This window comes from Loxodonta africana, chromosome 10 (genome assembly GCF_030014295.1).
Source record: "Loxodonta africana isolate mLoxAfr1 chromosome 10, mLoxAfr1.hap2, whole genome shotgun sequence".
In the NCBI taxonomy this organism is placed as follows: Eukaryota; Metazoa; Chordata; class Mammalia; order Proboscidea; family Elephantidae; genus Loxodonta; species Loxodonta africana.
In genome coordinates, this window is record NC_087351.1 from 85,321,634 (window position 1) to 85,347,814 (window position 26,181).

A 26,181-nucleotide genomic window follows, 5' to 3' on the forward strand; every position below is an offset into this window, starting at 1 on the left:
GGAAGCAATATTCTGATTTGTTTCTCTCACCCACCTATCTCCTGCTGATGCCTCTCATTGGTTGAACTCGTTCAGAAGTCAGATGGCAGGGAAGCCCAGGTACATTCCGTGGATTTGGAAGAGCACGGCAAAAACGGGCAGAAAGTGCAAGGGGTTGGGGGGAGATAATGTATGCCCAGCCCAACACAGGACCCCAGTCACTTTCTATCACAACACATTCACAAATTCAAATCGAATTACAAATTCAATAGATTTTAGTATATTCACAGATATGCATGTTGAATGAAAAAATCCAACCAATAAGTCACCTAGAGTTAAAAAGTTTCAACTGCAGAAAAAACTGACAACAGAAAGCACCCCTCCAAAGAGGTGAGCTTGTCACATTACAATTTCGATCACACAGTACAAACTGTTTCCTAAAAGAGAAATTTAAAATGATTGGTTGCCATTCCCTGAATCAGGAGGAGGCAGCTTGGACTGATTTATTAACTTTGCATTCTATAGGCTAGTTGTGGCTTATCTATTTCAGCTTTGCCCAAAACTGTCTTTATCACGACAAGTTTTTAAGTTTCTGTGAAAGGTTATGTTTAAACAAGAAGGGGGGGGAGGTGTCACTTTCTTTACAACATGAAACCATCACCAGTCAATTTTAGAACATTTTTATCATCTTAAAAAGAAACCCATACCCTTTAAGTATCACCCCCTTATCCCTCACCCCATAACCCCAGACCCGGGGACCCACAACTTACTTTCTGTCTCTATAGCTTTGCCTATTCTGGACGTTTCATATGAAAGGACTCATATAATGTGGTCTTTTGTTTGGCCTCTTTCTATTACAAGGTTTTTAATGTTCACTGACGTTGCAGCATGTATCAGAACTTCATTTCTTTATACGGTTGAATAATATTCCTTTGTATGGCTACGGAAACCCTGGTGGCCTAGTGGTTCAGAGCTACGGCTGCGAACCAAAGGGTTGGCAGTTCGAATCCGCCAGGCGCTTCTTGGAAACCCTATGGGGCAGTTCTACTCTGTCCTATAGGGTCTCTATGAGTCCGAATGGACTCGACAGCACTGGGTTCGGGTTTGATGTATGGCTATACCGCATTTTGTTAATCCATTCATCTGTTGGTGGACATTTGGGTTGTTTCCACTTTGTACTGAATTCAGCGCTGGTGAGAACGACAGAACGTTAGATCAACTTCCCTGATTCAACTGAGGAAACTGAGACCCAGAGAAGGGAAGAGACTCACACAGCAAGTAAGAAATGAACTAGAGGGAGAACCCCGGTCTCCTGACTGCCAGTTTGGGGCACGCTCCTCGGCACGTCGGAGTCACGCAGGCTTCATGTCAGCTGCCTCAGACACCTAAAGTCACTGCCAAAGACGGCACCCTCTTCCTTTTGCTCTCCTTCATCTCAAAACCTCCTTTGCCCTTCCCCCAACACAATATTCCCCTCTCTCTCTCCAAGCCTCAGACTTGAAGCCAGAGGCCCCAAGAGGCGAGAGGGCTTCGGGGGCCGGGTCGTCCGTCGGCTGCAGGCAGAGAAGTAAACGAGCTTCGGAGGAAGACCCTTTACTTCAGAGCCAGCCGCCTCGGAGCCCCGCAGCTCACACAGCGGACCCCGGCCCCCGCTCGGCCACGCCTCGGCCACGCCCCCAGCCGCGCCCGGCTCAGACCGGCCTGCAGACACGTGGCTTTCACGCTTAGGCTTGGGCGGACCCGAACCCCACGCCCCGCCTCCCGTTAGATCGACCCTATTAACGTCGACAGCCAGAAGTCACACCCAATGAGAAGGAAGCGGCGTTCGCCGTGGCCCTATCGGCTGCTACAATATAAGAACGGATACGCCCAACTGGCGGACACTGCAGCTTGGTGGTTCCGGGTCCCGCCTAGCCTGGCTTTTACCCGTGCCCGGCCGGGACCTAGGGGCAGTCGGAAGAGACCTTCTAAGCCGGTGGGTCGGTGCTGCCTGAGGTGCGCGTTGGCGTCAGGCCGGGAGCGGCTGCTGCTCGCGTCAGGTCTCGGGTGGCTGAGGGCGTAGAGGGAGGCCAGGGAAAGGGGCGGGGAGGAGCCGAGCACGTGGAACGCCGACCTGCCCGTGGCGGAGGTAGGGACCGACCGGACGGGCTGGGCTTCTGCCCGGGGTGCGAAATTCGTGGGCGTGGAGCGCGCGTTGCCTTGTCGGGTCGGATCTGCAGCTGTGAACACCGGGAAGGGGAAGCAGAAGGGTCGTTTTTCTAAACTCTTATCCCGGAGGCCCCACCGACCGCTTGGTGTTAGGTACCCTTGGGGGCGGTTTCTCCCAGGTTAAAGTTCAGATCGTGATAAGACTTTTTCGGACTGGTCAGGATAACAGCTTAATTCGTATTGCCCACTTACTAAATGCTGGGCACTGCGCTGACTACAGGCACTAAGTTTTCCAGACAGCAGCACTATGAGGTATAGGCAGTAGTATCTTTGTCAGGTGCAGAAAGAGGGGTAGCGAGGCTGTAACTCGCGCAAGGTAGCTCACCAACTAGGAAGTGGTGGGGCTCTGCCATGAACCAAAGCCTCCTGAGTCCAGACCTTGGGCCTTTAATCTCCACACTGAGTTCTGTGTTATCAAGGAAAGCCAGTATTCCACATAAGTGCTTGCAGAGTCCGGGAATCCTTGTCCCCTCGGTTGACTTGTTGTTAGGTGCCCTCCAGTCAGTTCCGAGTCAGTAGTGACCCTGTGTACAGCAGAACGAAACACTGTCCAGTCCTGCGCCATCTTCACAATCCTTGGTACCTTTGAGGCCACAATAGTAGGCGAGGGACAGAGATGTAGAAAAAAATTCAAACTCATAAATAAGATCAGACCTACTGGTCTGGTATAGCCTGGGCAGCCTAGTGGTGAAGAGACTGGCTGCTAACCAAAGGGTTGGCAGTTCAAATTCACCAGTTGCTCCTTTGGAAACCCTATGAGGCTGTTCTCTGTCCTGTATTGTACAATGGTTTGCAGGATCCCTGACCTCTACCCACTAGATGCCAGTAGCGTCCCTCAGTCCCCTGATCCCCAAAAGTTGTGACAACTAAAAATGTCTCTAAACATTAACAAATGTCCCCTGGGGGGAGGGGGAGCAAAACTGCCCTTAGTTGAGAAACGTAATCTAAAAAGGAATATGTGCCGGATTTCATGCTGTCGGCAGATAAAATTGTTTCCAATTTTGAATTTGAATTCTCATGACGTGTTTGACTTTAGAACCACGTATTGTCAATCTGTGTATCACCACTGTGCTGATAACTTTTCTGTTTAATATGCACAAAGCTTTTGTGGAGAATAAATGAGAAGTTCCTGTCTTAACAATGCAGAATAAAGCTGGGTGTAGTAAAAAATATTTTAACATTAAAGAGAGAGTCCACATGTGGGCACAAGGACAGAACAGTGTGGAAAACATAGAGTGGGTGACCCACGAGAAGCCAGAAAACGATTAATCTGACAGGCAAGAGGAGGATTAAGAGAAAGATATTCCAGAAGCAAGCTGGGGAGGGGGAAGCTTCCCCACAGTTTTCGTCCTGTGTTTGGCCCTGGGGCGCAGACTTTAGGAAAGAAAAGAAGTCCAGAGTTGTTAATGAACCTGAAGAAAAGGGAAGGGTCAAAGGATTTGAAGATCTTGATGGAGATGAAAATGGATTTAATGGGAAAAAACGATTGGAAGAAATGAGCAGAGATAGGTAAGATGAGCGGATGGGGTTTCTCAGTATGTTTTAGAGGCTGTACAGATTGCTGTTTTTTTTTAATAGATTCAGGGTACAGTTTGTCAAAGTGTGTCATCTGCAGACCACTTAATGCGTATTTGCAGCATACACAGATCAACATTTTAAAGTAATTAGAAAAATTACCTCACTTAAGAAGTGTATTGTTCCGTTTTAATGAGAGGAATGGTAATATTTGTAGTTTTTGTATGTAGTAGCTACATATGTGACTACTACACCCACAAAATTTCTCTTAATTCTTTGTATTGAATTGACCCTAACTCAAAATTGAGCGTATCTGCAAAAGGTGTTGAAATGCAAAGATGTCACTTGAAGGGCTAAGGTGCGCCTGACCCAAGCCTTGGTATTTTCAGTTGCCTCATATGTATGCAGATGACACAACCTTGCTTGCTGAAAGTGAAGATGACTTGAAGCACTTACTGATAAGATCAAAGGCCACAGCCTTCAGTACAGATTACACCTCAACATAAAGAAAAGAAAATCCTCACAACTGGAGCAATATCATGATAAATGGAGAAAAAGATTGTAGTTGTCAGGCTTTCATTATCCGTGGACCCACAATCAACACCCATGAAAGCAGCAGTCAAGAAATCAAAAGACGCATTGCATGGGGTAAATCTGCTGCAAAGCACCTTTTCAAAGTGTTGAAAAGCAAAGATGTCACCGTGAAGACTAAGGTGTGGCTGACCCAAGCCATGGTATTTTCTGTTGCATCATATACATGTGAAAGCTGGACACTGAATAAGGGAGACGGAAGGAAGAAATTGATGCCTTTGAATTGTGTTGGCGAAGAATATTAAATATACCATGGACTGCCAAAAGAACGAATAAATCTGTCTTGGAAGAAGTTCAACTGGAATGCTCTTTGGAAGCAACGATGGTGAGACTGCGTCTTACATACTTTGGACATGTTTTTCAGGAGGGATCAGTCTCTGGAGGACATCATGCTTGGTAAAGTACAGGGTCAGCAGAAAAGAGAAAGACCCTCAAGATGGATTGACACAGTGGCTACAGCAATGGGCTCAAGCATAACAACGATTGTAAGGATGGCGCAGGCTCAGGCAGTGTTTCGTTCTGTAGTGCGTAGGGCAGCTGTGAGTCAGAACCAACTCGATGGCATCTAACAACAATATACGTATGTGAGAGCTAGAGGATGACTAAGAAAGACCAAAGAAGAATTGATGCCTTTGAATTATGTTGTTGGCGAAGAATATTGATATAGCATGGACTGCCAGAAGAATGAACAAACCTGTCTTAGAAGAAGTACAGCCAGAATGCTCCTTTGAAGCAAGAATGGCAAGACTTCATCTCGCGTAATTTGGCCATGTGATCAGGAGGGACAGGTCCCAGGAGAAAAACATGCTTGGTAGAGGGTCAGTGAAAAAGAAGAAGACCCTCAACGAGATGGATTGACACAGTGGATGCAGCAGTGGGCTGAAACATAGCAACGACTGTGAGGATGGTGCAGGACCAGGCAGTATTTCATTCTGTTGTACATAGGGTCTCTATGAACTGACTAGATGGCACCTAAGTAACAACACAAACAAGCAGTAGAATGTGCAGAATATAGAGTGACTTGTCACTGAAAAGGCTTTGGTGCTCTTTAACAGGCATTCCATTTTTTGGTTGTATTGGAGTACTAGAAATTATTTTTCAAATTTTGTTATGGCATTTGAGTATAGTTTTAAAATATGTTTGATAGATTGGCATCTGTTTCTCAGTGAGTAGAGAAAACACACCAAGTGCTGGGAAAGCATTGAACTCTCAGCAACTGGTCCCTGTACTACAGTTCAATCTAAAAGCCAAATGTGATTCTCAATGTTAAAACTTGACTATTTTGATAGTCAGTGATAGATCCAAGCTATACAAAACAAAGCTTTTGAAGAAACCGCTTGAAATTGTTAAGGGAATAGCAGTGTCATTAAGAAGTATTTTTATCCCATTCCTTATTTCAAAAAATGCATGTGAGCATCCTTTCCTTCAACAGGTAGTGTACTTCAGCAAAGCATTCTTGTACTCACTCCTTATCTGATTCTTCATAAAGCATGTCAAAAAGTCAAACTCATGATTTAATTACATTCTTAATTTTTCCTGTTAACGTCAGTGCTAAAATGGTGTGAAGAGAAAGCATCAACCATCAACTATTCATGCAAGTAAGGATTTATGTGGTTTGAAAACAAATCTGTATTCTGGTATTATCTGGTAGGGAAGAGGAAGAATAAGAGAATTCATGGCAGGCTCCAACTGCTGTTTTAAAGTAACTGTGAGAGTCTGTCAACATCTCAGACAGGTTGCCCAGGGAATGGACAGTTAGCAAGTTGTCAGTCCAGGTGTCACCTGTGAGGTAAGAGAAATTGCAGCCAAAGAGGTTGCTACCAAAGTGTTGGGTTTTACTGGTAGCTCCGTTATCTGCAGACGGTCCTTTCCAGGTAAGGCTTGGTTTGCCAGCTTTGATGAAAACCCAGTTTAGGCCACCCTCTTGCCTGGTTCTGTGCATGAAGGAGCAATCAAGAAGCAAACAGACATAAGCATGCACGTGCACATATATGTGTGTTTATGTACATATGTAATTTTTTTTTCTCTTTGCAGAGCAGGAATGTATAAAGGCAGTCGGCAGAGTAAGAGAAGATATGGGCGGAGGGGTCACCAGCAGAGCCATTGGTTCAGACAGCGTGGCTCCAGTGAGAGGCAAGTGCTCTGGGGGAGCCAGCTTTTGCCCTTGACATTCTAGGACTGTCCAGCATGGTGCTTCTCACACGTTAATGTGCGTGTGAATCACTGGGTATCTCACCAAAGGACAGGTTCTGATTCAGTGGGTCTGAGGTGGGGCCCAAGGAAACTGTGTTTTAACAGGCTCCCAGGTAGTGTTGTTGCTGCTGATCATCGGACCACACTTTGAGTAGAGAAGAGGGTTGGCCACACTTTTCTTTCCTTTCAGACTGGCTGTGACTTCTGACCAAAGCATTAGCCGTAAGGTAAAAGCAGACGCTCTGATCCAGCTGGAGAGCTGTTTGTCCGTTCGGTGGACTTTTTCCTCACTTTTATTCAGCCAAAGAAAATAGTTTTCTGGGAACTTACATCCATTAATTCAGCCTAAGTCCTGGAAAAGACTACAGAAAATGAACAAGCATACACCGTGCGTGTGTGTGTGTGTACATATTATAATATCTAACATACATTTAAAAATATGTTAGAATAATGCAATGAGTACGTACCCACCATCCAGCTTAAGAAAGACAACCTTATCTATTACTTAGGGGAATTCCCCCAGTATTCCCCTTAACGGTCACATCCCAGAAGGAACCAAAATCCTGAATTTGATGTTGATCATTTGGCTGTGGGGGATTTTTTGGAACAGTTAGCATTTTCCACTCATTTTTTGCATGAAGAAAATACAAACAGTATATTCTCAGAACAAGATACACCCCTGTCCACCCTATCCCCCTGCCCCCCGAGAGAAGATGCCTCATTACAGTCACGGCTGCTAATGTGACTCCTAGCCATAGAAGGCTTTGCACAGCTCTGTTTCACAAGCTCCCCCCTCACCAAAGCAGACATGTGCCAGATTCAAAAATCTTTTCCACTCCAGGCCTCCTTTTTTAGCAGACAAGTTTCTGGTTATAGAATCAGGGAAGATGTCAGATAACAAGATGCTTCTCTTAGGACAGATTAACCCCAACAGTAACTAAAAAGCATCAAAATGTTATGGAAAGAACAAGGACTTTGGAATTAGGTCTAGGCTTGACACCCTGCCTTTTCTTATGTGAAATTTGCCAGGTTGCTAAATCACTCTGAATCACTATTTTTTCTTGTACAAAATGGGGCTGTATTTCTCCTGTGAATCAGCAATAATGTATATAAAGCCCTTAACAGACAGCCTGCTGATGAGTAGGACCTCAGTACACAGTAGGTCTGATTAGGGGCAGAATAAAATCTATTAAGCTGAGCCCGATATACAGACTTGTTCCATATTGTAAAAAGAGACCAGGACCGTGTTCAGTGTTTGTGTGTTTTGTAATGAGAACCATGGATATTTTTTGGGCCCCAGGCCTTCCCACCAGACGTAGCAAAATGAGAGCTCAGGAGGAGAGTCTAGCTCGGCTTTGGCAGAGTCTCCTGGAAACCTGCTGGACAGCCACCTTCTGGGCTTCCTGTGGAAAGAATGGAGCAGCAGTCTTGGGCCTAGCAATGTAGACCTCTGTCATGACATGGGGTTCGTCCTGCTGATCACAGCACAGCTGGCTCAGGAAGGTCTGGGCCATAAAAACAGGGAGGAAATATTTCTCCCTGAAACAACGCATCACCTTATTATTTATAGAAGAAAGAGGAAGGTCTTTCGTTCCTCCCTTCTAGATTTGCAGTTTGTATTCCTTTTGGTGTGTGTGTGTTTCTTGATTTTACAGTGGATTTTCTCACCATATCCTCCCGCCTATAATTGCCACAGTAGCTGCTTGACTTGGCAAATTGAGTATCCTAACCATGGCTCCATCCCAGTTTTATTGAGCAAATTGCCTCCATTCTCTGAACCCCAGTTTCTCCATCTGTAAGGCAGAGTAGCCACATGACTTTTAAACCATTTGTGCTACTGAGTCCAATGATGAATGAAATTCACCTGGCCTTGTAACTGCTTTTGAGCTGACAAGTGAACCCTGCTGGTAAAATTCATCTTGACAAGGATGTCTGTTCTCCTATTCATCTGGAAAATTCCCAAAGACCTTACACAGTGCTAAAATCTGTAGCAATAAAAAGGAAATTACTATGCTACGCGTTCTCCTAAAAAAAAAGAAAGAAAAGGCAAAGAACAAGAAGTTAAAACCTTGCCCTAACTTTGGTGTATTTGCAGTAGGTGAACTGCTTTCAAAGCAAAGACGAAAACCTAAGTAATCAGAGAATCAGCGGTGATAGCTGGAGAACTGCCCACTCCAGAACCTTCACAGTCAGAGAGTGACAAGGAACTCAAGCCCTTCACTGTAATTTACCACAGCTGTGTGTGTCCACAGGTGTAACACGGGGACACCGCAAAGCCCACATGACTCCAGCCCCAGCGATGACGAGTCTCCGTCAACCTCTTCCAGCGCAGCTGGAAGCTCTCCCGTGCTAGGTAAGGCAGTCTGCTGGATGGGACTCCTCTGCCCTTGCCTGTGGGGAAAGATTGACCTGCTCCTGCCTTGTCATCTGGTTACGTCTCATCTCACTACCTTTTTTCCTCAGCTCGGGCTTAGATGTGTCTCAGTGTCTCTTTGCTTCCACGTGGGTACACTTGATGTGTCACTGACCCATTCCTGATTTGAAAGAAATTGTAGAAGCAAATTAAGACACTAAAGCTGGTTATGTCAGGAAGGGTGATCCTGAGGCAGACGGTTTCCCCCAGGATTGGACTTGATCCAGGACAGTGACTGATAATGCCAGCCCATCTCCTCCTCAGAAAAGACAGGCAGCTGGTGGGGAGGGGGTGGTCTGTAGACAGGCCACCAGGCTCCTCGTTAGGTGTTGTCCTTACAGTGTTTTCAGTTGAAGTAAATTTTATTTCTTTTGACTGAAGATCTACCAGGGTATTACTTTGACCCTGAAAAGAAACGCTACTTTCGCTTGCTCCCTGGGCATAACAACTGCAACCCCCTCACGAAGGAGAGCATCCAGGAAAAGGAAGCAGAGAAGAAAAGGCTGCAGCTAGTGGAAGAGGACAAGCAGAAAAAGGTGGGCTCCACACTCCTGGGGGCCGCCCTGTCCCCTGCACTCCTGCCAGTATCCACCCACTGCTGAAAGGAGGTGCCGATAGAATGCCCTGTAACACTTAGGGTACAGTGCACTTTAGGGACTGCAGCTCAGGATCTTCCCTGGTAGGAACCTGGTGAAGCAAATAAACACAGGCAAGGAATCCCCTCCTCCCACCCCCCCCCCTTTTTTTTTGGTTTGCTGAGTTTGATCAGTAATTCTGTCATTTTGTCCTGTCCTAGTGGAAGCTTGGGGAGCAGAACGACTCAGTAGAAAGCCAGGCTGTGTGGTTTGGATGTGAGGATTTCTTGTGTCCCTTCTGAGTACCACAGGCAATCTTAAGAGACAGATTTAGATGCCAGGGCATTTTGATGGTTATAGGGTAGCAGAATGGAAAATCCTGGCCTTGGGGTTGCCATAGGCTGACTAGAAAGCATGACAGAGACCTGGGCATCCTTTCCCATTCTGGAACTCACTAGCTTGGTGGTGTCATCTCCCCAGGTAGAAATTGATGGGAGGGTTGGGGTGTGGAGCAAGCTTCCCAACTCTCATGTGCTTGTGATGGGCTTTTTCTCTTGCCAAGGAGACTGTCAAGATTTTTATGCATTTAGTTCTGCCAGCTTAGCACCTGTTTCTCCATTGCATCCTGTGGAACTAAAAACATTGTCCCTTATCCCATGATATAAATAAAGCTTCATTGAATTTTTTTTTTTTTTTTTTTTTACTTAGAAAGTAGCCAGAGTGGGATTTAATGCATCTTCCTTGCTACGTAAAAGACAGCTGGGTTTTCTCAATGACGTCAGTTATTCCCGGTAAGACAATGCCTTGTTATGTTTGCTTCATTCCCCTCCCCCTTCTTGTTTCATGGTCCAAGGAGACAATCAGCATAGACCAAGTATGTATTCTGTGAGAGGATGCATCACAAGTGAGGGGCTTCCGTTCATTGTCTGCCTTCTACTGCTTAAACCAGTCCTGAGAGCGTGATTCTCCCTCTGGGATCGGTGAGGGAGACTCCTGCAGGAGGCTGGGGAGAAGAGAAATTAAATTACTCAAGGTCTTTACTCTGCGTTACTCATAGATCAGTTTTGGTTTAGTGGAAGATCCTATACACATCGTTTTGTTTTAGTAAAACGTCCTACAACTTCATTCCCATGAGATTTCTACCTCTTTCTCTTCCCCATTCTAATGAGTTGTCACCAAAAATGGGACATTAAATGGATGTGTGTGTACTAAATTTTATCTGAATACTTGGGATGTCTGACATAATTCTAACTACAATCCTGTGAGATAGGTTGATATTTCCTGCAAGTTTCCAGAAGAGGAGACTAAGGTACAGCTAGAAGGGCAGGATCTGTCCAACTTCAGTGCCTAAGCTCCTAGCCCCTGTGTTCTGCTCCCTCCCCTTGCATGCGGGAGGTGAAGCAACATGAGTTTGAGGTGGCTTACAGGGGTACAGAAACCCGGGTGGCATAGTAGTTAAGAGCTATGGCTGCTAACCAAAAGGTCGGCAGTTCAGATCTACCAGGCGCTCCTTGGAAATTCTATGGGGCAGTTCTGCTCTGTCCTAGAGGGTCGCTATGACTCAGAATCGACTCGATGGCAGTGGGTTTGGTTTTTTGTTTATTTGTTTTACAGGGGTACAGCTCTCTCATCTTGGCATCCCCATGCAGGGGATGCCAGCCAGGGCAGGTGGGCATGGCTTTCCTATATTTCGCTTCTTCTGATATGATCACTATGAGTCAGAATTGACTCTACAGCGACGGGTTTGGTTTGGTTTTTGAAAGGGAAGAGAGTTCGAGATCTAGTCATAAAGGTCTGTTCTTCACTCTGAAACCTGCTGAGGTAGCTGTCAGGTAGAAGAGGGAAAGGGGCAGTGAGTTGGGCAGCTACATCCCTGGGCTCTTCTCATTAGTCAAGTGCCCTTTAGCATATGTGTCTTAGTCATCTAGTGCTCCTGTAACAGAAACGCACAAGTAGATGGCTAGATGGCTTTTACAAACAGAAGTTTATTCTCTCACAGTCTAGGAGGCTAGAAGTCAGAATTCAGGGTGCCAGCTCTGGGGGAAGGCTTTCTTTGTCTTATCAGCTCTGGGGGAAGGTCTTTGTCATCAGTCTTCCCCTCGTCTAGGAGCTTCTCAACAGAGGGACCATGGGTCCAAAAAATGTGCTCCACTCCCAGTGCTTGGTTCTTGGTGGCATGAGGTCCCTCTCCTCTGCTCGATTCTCTCTTTTACATCTCAAAAAGAGATCGACTCAAGATACAGCGTGGGAATGTAAAATGATGCAGCCATTTTGGAAAATGATATGGCGCTTCCTTAGAAAGCTAGAAATAGAAATACCATATGATCCAGCAGTCCCACTCCTAGGAATATATATATCCTAGAGAAATGAGAGTCATCACGTGAATAGATGTATGCACACCCACATTTACTGCAGCATTGTTCACAATGGCAGAAAGATGGAAACAACCTAGATGCCCGTCAGCAGATGAATGGATAAACTGTGGTACACACACACCATGGAGTATTACACGATGATGAAGAACAACGATGAATCTGTGAAGCATTTCACTACATGGAGGAATGTGGAGGGCATTATGCTGAGTGAAATAAGTCAGTCATAAAAGGACAAATGTTGTATGACACCACTATTGTAAAAACTCATGAAAAGGTTTACATAATAAAAGAAACAACCTTTGATGGTTATGAGGGAGGGGAGGGGTAAGGATAGAAAAACACTTAATAGAAAATAGATAAGTGGAAACTTTGGTGAAGGATAAGACAATACACAATACTGGGGAAGCCTGCACAGCCTGTGCAAGGCAAGGTCATGGTAGCTCCATAGACACATCCAGACTCCCTGAGGGACTGAACTGCTGGACTGAGGGCTATGGGGACCATGGTCTAGGGGAACATCTAGTTCAATTGGCATAACATAGTTTATAAAGAAAATGTTCTACATTCTACTTTGGTGAGTGGCATCTGGGGTCTTAAAAGACCATGAGCGGCCATCTAGCATACTCCACTGGTCTCACCCTTCGGGGGCAAAGAAGAATGAAGAAAACTGAAGATACAAGGGAAAGATTAGTCCACAGGACTAACGGACCACATCTACCACAGATTCCAACAGACTGAGTCCAATAAAACTAGATGGTACCAGGCTACCACCACTGACTACTCTGGCAGGGATCATAATAGAGAGTCGCGGACAGAGCTAGAGAAGAACGTAGAATAAAATACTAACTGAAAAAGGAAGACCAGACTTGCTGGCCTGACAGAGACTGGAGAGACCCTGAGAGTATGGCCCCCGGACATCCTTTCCGCTCAGTAATGAGGTACACCCTTTAGCCACAGATTGAACCGGCCCTTTAGGGGTGCACCAGCCCTGGGGCAGGGACTCGAAGGCAGGAGGAAACAGGAAAGCTGGTAATAGGGAACCCAGGGTTGAGAAGGGAGAGTGTTGACATGTCATGGGGTTGTTAACCAATGTTACACAACAATGTGTGTACTGTTTAATGAGAGACTAGTTTGTTCTGTAAACCTTCATCTAAAGTACAATAAAAAAAAAAAAATACTGGTGCTTGGGCCATTCCCTAGGACAATGAATCAAAACTATTCATGGATGTATGGATATAAAGCATCAGTAATTTTAAGCTATCCCTGCAAGTAACGCTAAAGTTTACCCAGTGCTGCGAATATATCAAAAAGCTTTGCATTATACATCAACCAAATAAAAATGTCTATTCCAAAAAAAAGATACAGCCTAATTCTGTAGATTGTGTCCTGTCTCGTTATCATAACTGTCTCTAATCCTGCCTCATTAACATAGAGATTAGGGTTTACAACATACAGGATAAATACATCAGATCACAAAATGGAGGACAACCACACAGTACTGGGAATCATGGCCTGGCCAGGTTGACACACATTTTGGGGGGACACAGTTCAATCCGTGACGATGTGTTTAATCTCTCTAGGTCTTGTTCTCTTCATCTCAAGAGAGTTGTGCTAGATGGTCTAAAAACCAACCCCGTCTAATTCTGACTTTCCTTGATTGTATGAATGAGTCACCCATTTCTTTGTTTCAATTTTCCTAAGAGCTCTGTGATAAAACCAAAATTCAGATTGTTTGGGATCTTGCTCAGTTCCATTGCTAGGAAGTTATAATATGGAGAGGCTGAGAAGGAGAGATGGTCTTGGGTTCTGCCCTTTCCCAGCCACTGAGTCTTCATGGAAGTTTTGGCATGGAGTCCATGCTGTCCCTGCCCCGTCTCCCCTCTGCAGTCTGGCCCATGAGCTGCGAGTGAGCTGCATGCAGAAGACAAAGGTCCACATTCAGAGCTCGGATCCCTCTGCTTTGGCAAGTGACCAGTTTAATCTCATACTGGTGAGTAGGAAGGGGATACCTGTGCCTGGGGGGAGCATGGTGATCATCCCTGAGACAGTTTGTGGCTTAGTGTCAGCTTTTGTCAAGCCTGGCTTTGTAGAAGCTGAAGGCCATGGAAACAGGTGGTGCCATCTTAGTTTTATGGTTTTAGCAAGCCCATGCTGGCTACCTGGTGGCAGATTCAGGGTTGGTAGGGCAGCCTGTGCTGTGACTCTTGTCACTTCCCATTTTCAGCTCTGTCATTACACGTCACAGCCTGGGTTCTGGCACACATTGGTAAAGAACCATTTCAGAGTGTTATTTCCTTGGGTACACAACTGGAAAGGTACACAAAGGACCAAGAAGCTTCTGACCTTTCTAAACTAGGGCAGGATTTGGTGGCCAAACCCAAAGCTCTAGTGTGCCTTCGGTAGCAACAGCTCAAGTGGCAATGGTCTGCAGGCCCGTGTCTGTCCCTGGGCCTGCACATCCAGCACAGCTTATCACCCATTTGCTCGGACCGGAAAGTCTTCCTGTGCCTTTGATTAGACCCAGGTTGGAAGCCAGCAGCCAACTTCACGAGCTCAGAGGTCAGGAAAATGTTGGCAGAGAGCAAGGATCTCATGTAATCAAAAGGAGCGAGACCTCTCAGCAAGACTAGAGACTCATTGGGCCATGTGAGAGCATGACCTGCCAGGCAAGCCCTGTTCTTCCTGGAGGCTGATGGGAAGCCAGGGAGCATGAAAGAAGACATAAACACAAAGAGCCTGTGCTCAGTGATCTGCTGGCAGAACCAGAGGCTAAAGCTACAGAATTGATCCTTAAGGTTACTGCTGAGTCTTCTTGCCCTGGAGACTTCCCACAGCAGAATCCCCCCGCAAAAGGGGTGTGGGGGACAGGATTCACAATGCATTTTCTGGTTACCCTCCTGTGTGTTTGGGGTACAATTAGATCTGAACCAATAGACTGTCCTCTTATGGTGGGCCTGCCTCGGGAGCCCCTCCCCGGACTTCTTCAGTAGCCCAGGTGGGGACTGTGGCGGGTGTGGGTTCTGGAGTCTGGTGATGCTGAGGCTGCTGGTTCTGAGCATGTGCTCCCGGCCCTCACACTTCACGTGGTGATTCCGTCATCTTGCCTTACACAGGCTGTCTGTGCTGGCTTCTCAACACAAGGGCTCTTTGGTGGAGCTTCCCTGTCTCCCAGAGTTATGGGTGATTGCAGCAGTCCGCTGTGAGCCAGAGGGTTGGGAAGGGTAGTTTGTCACTCAGAGATCTGATTTTTCAGATCTGATTCTAGTCATAATGATTCTTCCAGAAACATAGCTGTTCTTCTCAGGTAAACTTGCTAAGTCAGTGTCACTTCACCATCGTCCCAACTTAGTTCATTGTGTGTGGTGTTATCAACATATGCAAAACACAAATATTTAGAGGTTTTGCTTTGAAGTAATTGTTAGCCATATTTTTTAAAAAACAGCCCCCATTCTAGTACGTCTTTTCTGCTGTGCTTTTTTCTTTTTACAGAGCAGTGTTTTTCTCCTTGGTGGTAACCATAGTGCCCATGTTATGTATATACAGTTTAGTGTCCTACTTCTATCCTTTGACAACTGTAACTAGCATTTCCCACGTTGCTACATGGCTTTCATGATGGCCACATAATACGTCACCGTGTGGCTGCCCCGCATTCACCAAACAGTTCCTCTGAGTGGACTTTTGGACTCTTCCAACCCCAGTTCTGAGTCACAGTGCAGACTGCAGACTTCCTGGCCAGGCCCCTCACTGCAGTTCTCGTCCCTGCTGCTGAGTTGTTAGGCCAGACAGCTGTTAGCTTTGCCCAGAGATGGCTGTGTTGAGTAGGGGAAAGTTGGGCCATCTCCACCCTCCCTCTCTGGTGAAAATGCACAGAGCACTTGGGCCTGGAGAGGTGGGCACTTGGTCAGAGGGTCTTAGGTAGCCCACCTGCCTCAACCAGGGTGGTCACTTCATGTCTGCTTTGCTACTCAAGGCTAATAACAACAGGGACCGGCTCTTCACAGTCATTGACGTCAAAGTTGGCGGCTCCAAATACAGCATCATCAACCTCAACCGTCTGCGGATCCCATCACTCACTGTGAGAATGTATGAAAACCTGTACTTCACCAACCGGAAGGTACATTCGCCTGCCTCTTTAGCCTGGCAGCCCACTCTGCATTGGGGTTCTGGGGCGCTCCAGTGCAAGAAGTGGTTGCCAGAATTCAGGGCAGAGGAGAGAGCTGTGAAAAAGGCCAAGCCTTGTTGCCCCATTTCCCCAAGGGACAAATTGATTTTTAGTTCCTGAGAATCCATAGTGGAAGAAAAGGGCCTCAGGGGCCTGTTGGTCTTCTAAGAGAGAGTTTACATAGGTGCGGGTAGGCTTGAAGCAGTGCCGCTTTACCTGGTCGTAAGGACCTTCACTCCAGGATTATCGTGAGTTGATCCAAACGAGCCCATGCCGAGGCACGGAGTTCTGGCATGTGGGCAGCAGTGAATTGTGGCCTGGACATAAAGGTCCTCCTCTGAGCTCCAGGAGAATGCCTCAGTCAGTCAGCCACTGCGACAGACACTGGCTGACACAGGGGTCTAGATAAATATAAGGAGCTTACTGTCTGGGGGCTGCCTTTAAATTGCAGTGGGGTAGTGGCTGCATCTGACTTTCTGTTCAGTTGGGACATGTGAGTCACAAGATGATACGGGTTGAAAATGGATTTGGGCAAAGTAAAATATAGTCCACCTTCTTCAGAGGTCGGTTTGCCCCCTTGTCGTAGACAGTTCAGTCCTACCTGAGAGGGTATACCAGACATCCACTGTGGGCCCCATGCTGATGATGAAGGACTGAGGCCTGGGGGTTACTACTTCCCTGTCCCCTTCAAGGCCCTAGATGATGGAAGTCACCTTTTCTCAGAAAGCTCGTTCAGCCCATTTTAGAGAAGCAAGACCTGTAGAAGGAAGTCACACATCCATATCCATATCCGTAGAAGTTACTCTACAAAAAAACATTGTTCTTTTTTTCTCTGTGAGTCGGCAGTCAAACCAGTTGTCTGTCTTGCTGTGTGCTTCCTTCCCAGGTGAATTGTGTGTGCTGGGCCTCGCTGAATCACTTGGATTCCCATATTCTGTATCTTTTGGTGGACGAAGAGGTTTGGTGGGTAGGCACACCCTGATGTGGACCTGGGCGTGCTGGGGGCGGGGGTTGTGAGATGGTACAAGCATCTGAGGGGCCGAGGGCTGAGCCACTCTGCACCCTCTTAAGAAAGAAGTGAGGATTCCCATGGAGCAGAGAGTAGTAGTCGAGGTCCCCGTGATGGCCGTTTCTCAGGAGCGGCGTTGTTGTCTGTGTGTCAGGCACTGTTCTGAGAACTTAATGTGTAAGTGAAAGACCACGCTCAGAACCCAGGTAGTCCTGCTCTAGAGCCTGCCCACCTATTCACTGCCGTGCAGCATTGGCCTCTGGGATCACCAGACAGATGAAGTGTTCATGCCAGACAAAGGAATAAAGCAGAGAGGACCTTAAAGCCATGGGAAGGAACCACAAATCCTGCTTAGGCAAAGCAGGAAGAGCCAAGAGCAGCAGGGGTAGTGGTCCTGAGGGGCAGAGGGGACCTTTCCACAGAAGGCTGAGAGCAGAGATCAAAGAGGAGGTTCCTTTGGCATTGGACATGGGCGTGTGGGCCCTGGGCCTAGAGTCCCTGCCAGGAACAGCCTTCTTCAGAGTATGCTTGAATTTCTAGTCTGTGCCTCTCCGAGAGCAACCAAGGGCTCTTTCGCTAGTTGCACAGTAGTGCAGTGTCAGAGTGGTTGGGCCTTCCCCTGGGAGCCTCGGGGGCTTTTGATACTGCACATGACTGATGTCCATCATATGCTTCAGGGATATTTTGTGACCCAACATCAAAGCCACATGTCAATGAGTCTGCCCTTGGTTTCATTTCCATAATAAATGGGTTCTTGAAGCTCTGTGACCCCTCGTTGCAAATAGCACCTACTTCATGCACTTTCATAAGTTTAGCAATAGATGGTGCCTGTGAACACTTAGCATAGTGCCTGGTACATCATAGGCCCTCAGCAACTGATAGCTGAACCCGAACCTGTTTTTCTGTTTCGTAGTGTTGTATTTCAAAGGGTTTTTAGAGCCATTAGAGATCTGATTCTAAATCCTACGTAACACAAGCACAAAATGGTATGTGTTCTGTAAATTCAGAATTTTATGTGGCTTTCGTTTGGTGGGGCTCTGTGGGTAGTGGAACTACCTGTTCCTGGGATAGTCTAACCAGAGGAGAGAAGAGGCCAAGATTTTCTTAAAAAGAAAACAAGATCCTTGCTCTCATTTCTGATCTTAAGGCAGTAAAATGTGTTCCCATGTTTCTTTTAGGTGATGATAAAAATCTGCATAATTGGGTTTAAAAGTGTGGTCTATTATGGTTTTATTGTAGCTTAATCGGCGTGCCCTCTGCTGGTCATTTCAAGTAATCTTCAGGCTTTTGTGTACCTGTTACCGTGGAAGTTCACAGACCTGTCACCCTTTATAAAATGACAGCTTGTTCAGACCTGCAGTCTGTGTTTTTCCCTCCCAAGAGTGGTGGGAGGTTATACAGAATTCTTCATACTCACTCCTACTGGTCTCTTGGCTAACCTCGGCCTGTTAGGGGTTAAAACTGTGGAATTGGCCCCATAAGTACTATATTGTTTGAATACAACCTGAGTTTCAGTCACAGTAACCAAAAGTACACGTGGGTGAGGACTTTGTCCTCACACGCTCGCCTTCCAAACAGGGGCAAAAGAACACTTAGGACGGAATCGAGCCGCTGTATGGACTTTGCTTACCAACTTGTACGGGGCTTACCATCCAAAGCAACATGACAGATTCTGAGTTGTCTACAATGGCTTTTAAGGTTTTTATATTTTTTAATGAGGTTTGTGTGCATTCATTCAGCCAACATCTGTTGAGAATGTACAATCTCTGTGCAAGGTGCTAGAGACAGGCAGATCAACAGGAAATCTACATAGTGATACCTGTGAGGGCGGTTGGATACAAGGGGGTGGTAGGGAGTGGGGCAGCCTTCCTGGAGGGGTGCCTGCATGGGAACGAGGGACCAGTCAAAAGAGGACATGGCTTGGTGTCCATGGTGATTCTGGCTGGGCAGTAGGGCCTTGTAGGACTGATTGCTCAGGGATGTTCCTGGAGGATTGTAACTGTGGAGTCATTTTTTTAAGAAGCTTCCTTCAGTAGCCGTGTGGAGGCATAGACCGGTGAGCGGCGAGACCTCCGACGGAAGGCTACTGCCGGTGTTCCAGAGGGCAGTGATGAGGGCTTGACCTAATGTGGCAGGAGTGGCGAGGTGGGCATGAGTCTGAGAGACGTTTGGGATTTGGCCAGTGAATTGTGCTAATTGCCCAAGGATGAAACTCGGAGGTAGCAGTGTTCAGTGGTGGGATGAGGTGGAAGGAAAACCAGGAAAGAACGATGGTGGGGAGGCCAAGAAATGGGGAAAGTGTGGTTAAAAACTACGCTAAATGGCCACAGGTCAGGGCTGAAAAGTTCTCATTCGATTTAGAAACTAGAAGCCCACTGGAGACCTTGGTGAAAACATTTCACTGGCGAGCTGTATGTGGGTCAGCTGGGTTTCAGTGAGTTCAAGAGTGGACGAGAGTAGGGAGAAGCATTGGCTCCTCTCGAGAAGCTTGACTGTGAGGAAAAGGGAGAGGAACCAGATCAATCAGAAGAAGAGAGACAAGCCAGTAGAAAAGCGGGCAGAGGACATAAAGAGCAATTCGAAAAAAAAGAAACCCAAATGGCTATAATCATCAATTATCGATACACCCACTTGTAGTCAGGGAATTGTAAGTTAAAATAATAATGAGATACCATCTTATACCCATTCAGATAAGTGAACATTTGAAACGGTGACAAGTGTGGGGACCTGGGAAGCATCAGGGACACTGCTGGTATAAGCTGGTATAGGCACTGTGGAGGGGAATTGGGGCATTTCTAGAAGAACAGAAGATGCAAGTACCCTACAACCAATAACTCCATTCTAGGTGTGGATGCTAGCTCAGTGTTATCACACTGCTTTCCTGACCTATCAGTGGGACATTAAAATAGTTTATTGAGCAGCATTTTTTAATGAAATAGACTGGAAAATATCAGTTTCATAGTAGGAGCAAATATAAAACTCTTGTTTGAAGTATTTGTGGGTATATATTCAGTTGTACTGTAAAATGAAGCTCTTACTATGGGTTTAATTAATAAGCACTGCCTTAGAGAAGCTCCCATGCCTGGGAGAGGGAGGTGAGAAAGATATGCTCATCACAACAGCAGAGCAAAAACCAAAAACAACCTGAGTCCCTACCAGCAGGGGGCTGGATCACTCAGTAGTGGTATAGCCATACAAAGGACTACTCTGGTGGACTGGAGCTACATACATCAACACACAAATCTAGGAGACAGTGGAGATAGAACAGTTGTCAAAGACAGGATGTGTGTTTTAAAAACAGACAGTACTTAATGTTGTTATGGACAGATATGTGTAGCGAGAGCATTAGGTATATGTGGCCTAGGAGAGTTCATACCAGTTTTAGAACAGCAATTTTCTTTGGGTGGAGAAGAAGGGAGAATTGGATTGATTGAGAAGGGACAAAAGAGGGCTTTTCGATTGTATCTGTGACATTTTTTCCCTTTTAAAAACATCTGAGGCTGAATACGGAAAAATGTAAACGTGTGTTAAATCTGGGTGGTGGGCGTTATTCTCTGTCTTGCTTCGCATGTCTGTATAATTTTTTTTTATTGTGCTTTAGATGAAGGTTTACAGAACAAACTAGTGTCTCATCAAACAGCTAGTACACACGTTGTTCTGTGACATTGGTTATCTGTCTGTGTAATTTTTGAAGGGTATTTCTGCCCATCTTCCCTCCCAGAGGAGAGTGTTGTGCTTTACCGTCCTTAACAGCCTCTTCCAGGTTGTGCCGCATGGGAATTGCGAAGACTCCAGGCTGCGCCACTCTGCTCCCAGCATCGCTGTTCGCCCATAGTCATCCAGGTACAGGGCCCTCTGCCTTAGACTAGGTAGACATTCACCGCTGTGACTCTCAGGAGCTGCAGCCAACAGCATAAGCTCCGTGCAGGTGGCTTGGAGAGGAATGTGAGAACCACAGGCTGAATGAGCCCCGGTCAGAGCTTGCAGGGTGGGGACAGTCTGCAGAAGCAGCGGTGGGAGGACTTCTTAAATCTGGTCCCAGGATTAGCATTAGAAGCGTGTACATTCTTACTCTGCCCCCTCTTTACCCCTTTTGGGTCATTTTAGCAGCCAGAGCAGAGTTAAAGTATGTGTAGATCAAAATGGGAGAGCGCAGAACATTGATCGGGGCTGCCTGTACGGATCCATTCAGATAACATTAAGCTCCTACTGTACAGCAGGCCGTTAGGGAAACTTATATTCTGTCTGGCTGAAGGTAGTTTGACTTCTCCTTCCTGGCAGCATTCTGGGTATTAAGTTTTCAGTCTTCCAGAGAATTCAGATCAATATGACAAGGGTTAGGCCTCTAAGAGTGCAAGCTTCAGGCACACCCGGCATGAACCCCAGTTCTGCCCCTTCCTGCCCTGAGCGGGTTGCTTAACCTCTGTGAAGTGAAGGTAATACCCACCCCATCAGTTTACATGGGGGATTCAGTAAGGCAGTCTATACTTAACCCAGTGTCTGCATTTCATCTTATCCCTCACTTACGAGGCAAGAGAGATAACTGTCGCTGTTTTACAAAGGAGGAAACTGAGGCAAAGCGAGGATCAGAATTTGCTTCACAAAATGAATCTATATGGTGTTAGGAGTCAGGACAGTGATTTTCCTTTGGGTAATGGTAGGGATAGTGATTGGGAGGGGACATGAAGAGGGTTTCTGGGATACTGGAAGGTTGTATTTCTTAATCTGGGAGGTGGCTACATGGCTGTATTTGTCAATTCATTGAACTGTAATTTAAGATTAGTGAGTATTATATGTATCTATTTTAAAAGCTTAATTTTTTTTAGGTAGTAGAGCTGGGTTGAAACCATCTTATTTAAGACCCCATAGTGTCCCCCTGACCCTATTAGTACTGTTAATTTTACTACTGGGAAGTCAGGACAGCTTCAAAAGTTCACTCTGAAATAACCACTTTGAGTCAGGTGCTCTGGCTGAGTGTCTCGCGCTATCACAAAGCTGAGAGTGAAACCAGAGTATAGAACCTTCTGAGCGACCGCTTGTGGAGGTTTCCTGAATGTGGTGATCACCGGCCTGGCAGCTCCACAGGAAGGAGCTTCCTGGCTAGCAGGGCAGCCACACCTCACCTTCTCTGTGCCCTCCAGTAGTCAGAGACCGGCCCGGCATGCTCTGCAGTTTCCAGATTCCCAGCGCCTGGTCCTGTGCGTGGTCCCTGAATATCCAGGCAAATAACTGCTTCAGCGCAGGTGAGCATGGCTGCCTCCCCAGGCCCCAGAGTAGAGGGTCTCACAGACCTTAAGCCCTACTGCCTAGCAGTCCCTCTCCCCAGACTGCAAGTAACGCTTATCTCAGTGGCTCATCCCTGTCTCCCTCAGGCCTGTCTCAGCAGGTTCTGCTGACCAACGTGGTGACGGGACACCAGCAGTTATTCAGCACCAGCAGTGATGTCCTGACCCAGCAGTTTGCTATCTTGGTGGGTTAGACTTGGAAGGTTGTACTGTCAGGCTCCGCAGGAGTGGAAATTTTGCTGGATAGAAATTAGATCCCCCTGGGCTGGGTGTGGCACCTAATCCTCATGCCTCTTCAACAGGAAAGAGGGGGCATTGGAAAAGGATTAGTGAGTGGGTTACTTTGTGAATATGTCTGGGTTGAATAAAAGTCGGCTGATCCAAAAAAGGCCTGGCTAAGCTGAGTTTTAACAGCTTCCGTTTTCAATGAATTTTTAACAATTCTTGGGTCCTTGGATTAGCCAGCAGGACAAATAATGGAAAAAATATACAAATTAAGCCCCAGTGCAAAGCATTTACTAGTTTAATCCACAGCATTTGAGTTGCTCGTTTTATAAATTTAAAAATCAAAATTCTAGTCATTACTGTATTTTAAAGACTTCCCCAGGAGAAAATGTCATCTTTCTTTAGAAGTGTGGAAATATTCCTTATAAAGGAGGGAGTTTGCTGACCTGTCTTCGCAGTAATCACAGATTTCAATCAGGCTTTCCTGGTGTCTTCGCCTCTATTTAGGACCTCATATCTTTAGCTGGATCTCTAATCTCTCCTACTCCATACTCATCACCCCACCTTCTCACAAATGACCTTGGTGGATTCAGGGTGCCTGTTGTTGGGCTTTAGAGTGAGGCCCAAGGGGACGATGCAGCCAGTTGGGCAGCTTCTAGGACGTGAGTGCTCCCCACAAAGAGGACACGTGGGGTCCAGTTCTTTCACCATTTCATGGGGATTCATCTTCCCTTCCAGCTCCACTGAGACCCAAACCCTGACTAGTCTATCTCCACCCTGAAGGGCTGGAGTAGGGGAGGTAAGGGAGTTATGTAGGATGCGCCCACCCTTGGAGAACAGTTGAAAGAGCTGAGTACTGAGCAGTCCCTCCTTCCACAGGCCCCTCTGCTGTTTAATGGCTGTCGTTCCGGGGAGATCTTTGCCATTGATCTGCGTTCTCACAGTCAGGGCAAGAGCTGGAAGGCCATGTGCCTGTCCCATGACTCAGCGGTGACCTCTGTGCAAATCCTCCAAGAAGAACAATGCCTGATGGCATCAGACATGGCTGGAAAGGTAGGGAGTAGCACTGAAGTCTTAGGAATTTGGTCCAGCCTTCTGTAAGGTCAAGGGGTTATGCAGAAGGGACCCTTGTACCAAGACGCCAGGCAGGAGAGAAGTGTCTAGAGACCAGGAATGTTAAAGACTATTAGAAAGCTACTATACTGCTCACGGTGAGCCAGGGTGAGTCTAATCTGGCTAGGCAGAAATGAAAAGGGTTCTCTGGTTACAAACTTTTGATGGATTTTAGGGCTTAGGGGTTTAAGATCTTTGTAACTTGAAGAGACCTTTGGAGACCACCTTGCCCTCCCTGGCTTCTATACCCTGGGTTCACCATGTACTTGTTGGGCCCTCCCTAAAAACCCTTGTGCTTTTTCCCACAGATCAAGCTGTGGGACCTGAGGACCAGTAAATGTTTAAGGCAGTTTGAAGGTCACGTGAATGAGTACGCCTACCTGCCCCTGCACGTGCACGAGGAAGAAGGAATCGTGATAGCAGGTACCTGGGGAAGGGAAAATTCCATCCCATCAAATACTGTCCCTGAGGGCCCCTAGCACCTGAAACATCAGAAGCCCCAGGAGGAGAGGGAGAAGTAAGCGGCTTAAAAATAGAATGGAACAAGGGGGAATGTGAACAGTTGGGAACAGGGTACCAGAAGGAAAACGGATTGGATATTAGGGAACATCAGTTTAAACATCCACCAGTCAGATACCCCTTTGTCCACATGTCAGTGGGCAAACATCACCTCAGAAACAGGTAAGAGTTGGGTGCAATAAACACGGGAGCCGGAGGACCAGGGTTTGGGGTTTAGGTCTGTTCCCTAGGTCAGCATTCATTGTGGCCGTTATCTCATCGCACAGCTGTCCTGTCTAAAAATGTGGGCTTCCTGTTTTCCTACTCGAACTTCCACCAGAGAATGCTGAGAAAACAAATCAAGGTCATTGTAGAGTAACTGCTTCCTGGTCCCTCAGATTAACACCATCCCTGTGGATCCATGGCCTGTAGAACAGGAGCAGACCTTTCTAGCCACTAAACCCCCTTGAAGGGAGCTACAAGTCAATTGCAGGTTATGCTTCTGGGCTCTAGCATATTCTGATATCATGAAAAACATTAAGGAATTAAGGATTATGTTCTTGGTCCTCATGAATCCTCAAGATTGCTAATACTGCTACAGAACGTACTTATCTCCCATGAAACTTGTTTGTGGCTAAGAAGCATTACTTTGTTAGAAGTCTGAAGACTATTTTCCACAATATTTCATCTCAAATGAGGTGTTTGCTGGATAATAGAAGAGTTCAGCCTTGAGAGGCCAATGCAGGGTGGTCACCTGGCTGCAGTAAGACTTAGAGAACTGCACAACCTGAATTCCTCCTTGTTGAGGTAGCACCTACTTCAGTTGTTACGGCCTTGGAGTCTCTCCAGTCACTCCAGTGGTTAAAAGCACTCCTGTGAAATCCATGAATGTCAGAGGTCTGCCCTCTTTCCATCTGGAGATCTCCAGTCACATACATCATGTGTCTGGGCTGCCATAACCAGTGGGGTTGTATGTCACATTCCTCAGAACTCTAAGCCCTGAAGACTAACTGGTCTTACGAACTGAACCATGAACCAGAAGGAGTTCTGGGGAGCTGTTACCTGGTTTGTCCTTGAGTGTGTCTCTGGTTTCACACTGGATATAATGAAGTTAAGAGATCTTCCAGTTCCTTCTGGAAATCAGTTACATACCGTCCAGACCAGGTAGGTGAGCTCTCTTGAACAGCCCCTTGACAACAAGAGAAGCAAAATCCTTAACACATTAGACAGGACAACTGCTGAGCCACCTGAGGTGTCACAGCTGGCCAGTTTGAATTTCTACAACTAGTTATGGTTCTAGAGTACTGAGCAACTCAGAATTTTAAGAACATATTGCCAGTAGTAATAATTTCCACTTAGGAATTTTTAGTTTTTTGTTCACAGGAAATTGTTTCTAGTCCTTCTGGGTCATGAGAAACCATGTGTTATCCGTATGTGTTCCATTGCATTTTCTCACTAACCTGCCATGTCTTCCGTCTCGCTTAGTGGGTCAAGACTGCCACACAAGAATCTGGAGCCTCCGTGATGCCCACCTGCTCAGAACCATACCTTCCCCTTACCCTGCCTCCAAGGAGAACATCCCCAGTGTTGCCTTCTCTTCTCGGCTCGGGGGCTTCCGGGGAGGACCGGGGCTGCTCATGGCTGTCCAGCAGGACCTCTACTGTTTCGCCTACAACTGATCCTGCAGGTGACAGCCTAGAGGAATGTTAGTTTGACTTAGAGAAGTAACGGGCTTCAATTGCTGTTCTTTTTCTAGCGAAGGCATTTTAAACGGGCACTCTGTGTGCACAGATCCCACCATATGGCGGCAGCGGTGAAGGTGTTAAGTGCTTTATGTGGAGACACTTCAGTAAAGTTATTTTCATTAAATTGTGGGCTCAGAGAGCCTGAAAGTCCTTTTCATAAAAGGTTCCTATTTCTTATTCTTGTTGAATTCCTTAGAATAGCCTCCCCACACTTTTTTTTTTTTTTTCAACAGAAAGAGTTTTTTGGTGGCAAGTAAAATAACCGCTCACCTCTGCTTTCACTGAAGTTGTTTTG

At 46.5% G+C, this 26,181-nt stretch overlaps 1 protein-coding gene across 8 annotated transcripts; it reads left to right on the top strand.

Moving 5' to 3' along the window:
- The first annotated feature begins 1,771 nt into the window (after nt 1–1,771).
- DCAF4 (DDB1 and CUL4 associated factor 4) lies at nt 1,772–26,111 on the top strand. Of its 8 annotated transcripts, none has more exons than XM_064292700.1 (14): nt 1,772–2,018; nt 6,333–6,426; nt 8,739–8,839; nt 9,281–9,435; nt 10,183–10,265; nt 13,737–13,839; nt 15,820–15,963; nt 16,898–16,947; nt 20,784–20,863; nt 22,162–22,263; nt 22,393–22,490; nt 23,410–23,583; nt 23,952–24,066; nt 25,627–26,111. In XM_064292700.1, exons 1-14 carry the CDS (start codon nt 1,787–1,789, stop codon nt 25,818–25,820), a joined length of 1,725 nt encoding a protein of 574 aa, XP_064148770.1. In that variant the 5' UTR covers nt 1,772–1,786; the 3' UTR covers nt 25,821–26,111. The 8 variants fall into 8 exon arrangements, with proteins under 8 accessions (XP_064148770.1, XP_064148771.1, XP_064148772.1 ...); XM_064292701.1 differs by having other exon boundaries at nt 22,165–22,263; XM_064292702.1 differs by having other exon boundaries at nt 1,772–1,974; nt 6,328–6,426.
- The last annotated feature ends 70 nt before the right edge of the window (nt 26,112–26,181 follow it).

Bases quoted from the DNA above. Each gene is read 5' to 3' on its own strand.
- DCAF4 (XM_064292700.1), top strand. From the start codon at position 1,787: ATGAGAAGGAAGCGGCGTTCGCCGTGGCCCTATCGGCTGCTACAATAT. The intron at 2,019-6,332 runs GTCTCGGGTGGC...TTTGCAGAGCAG, and splicing joins GCGGCTGCTGCTCGCGTCAG to GAATGTATAAAGGCAGTCGG. The intron at 16,948-20,783 runs GTATCTTTTGGT...AGCCTCTTCCAG, and splicing joins CACTTGGATTCCCATATTCT to GTTGTGCCGCATGGGAATTG.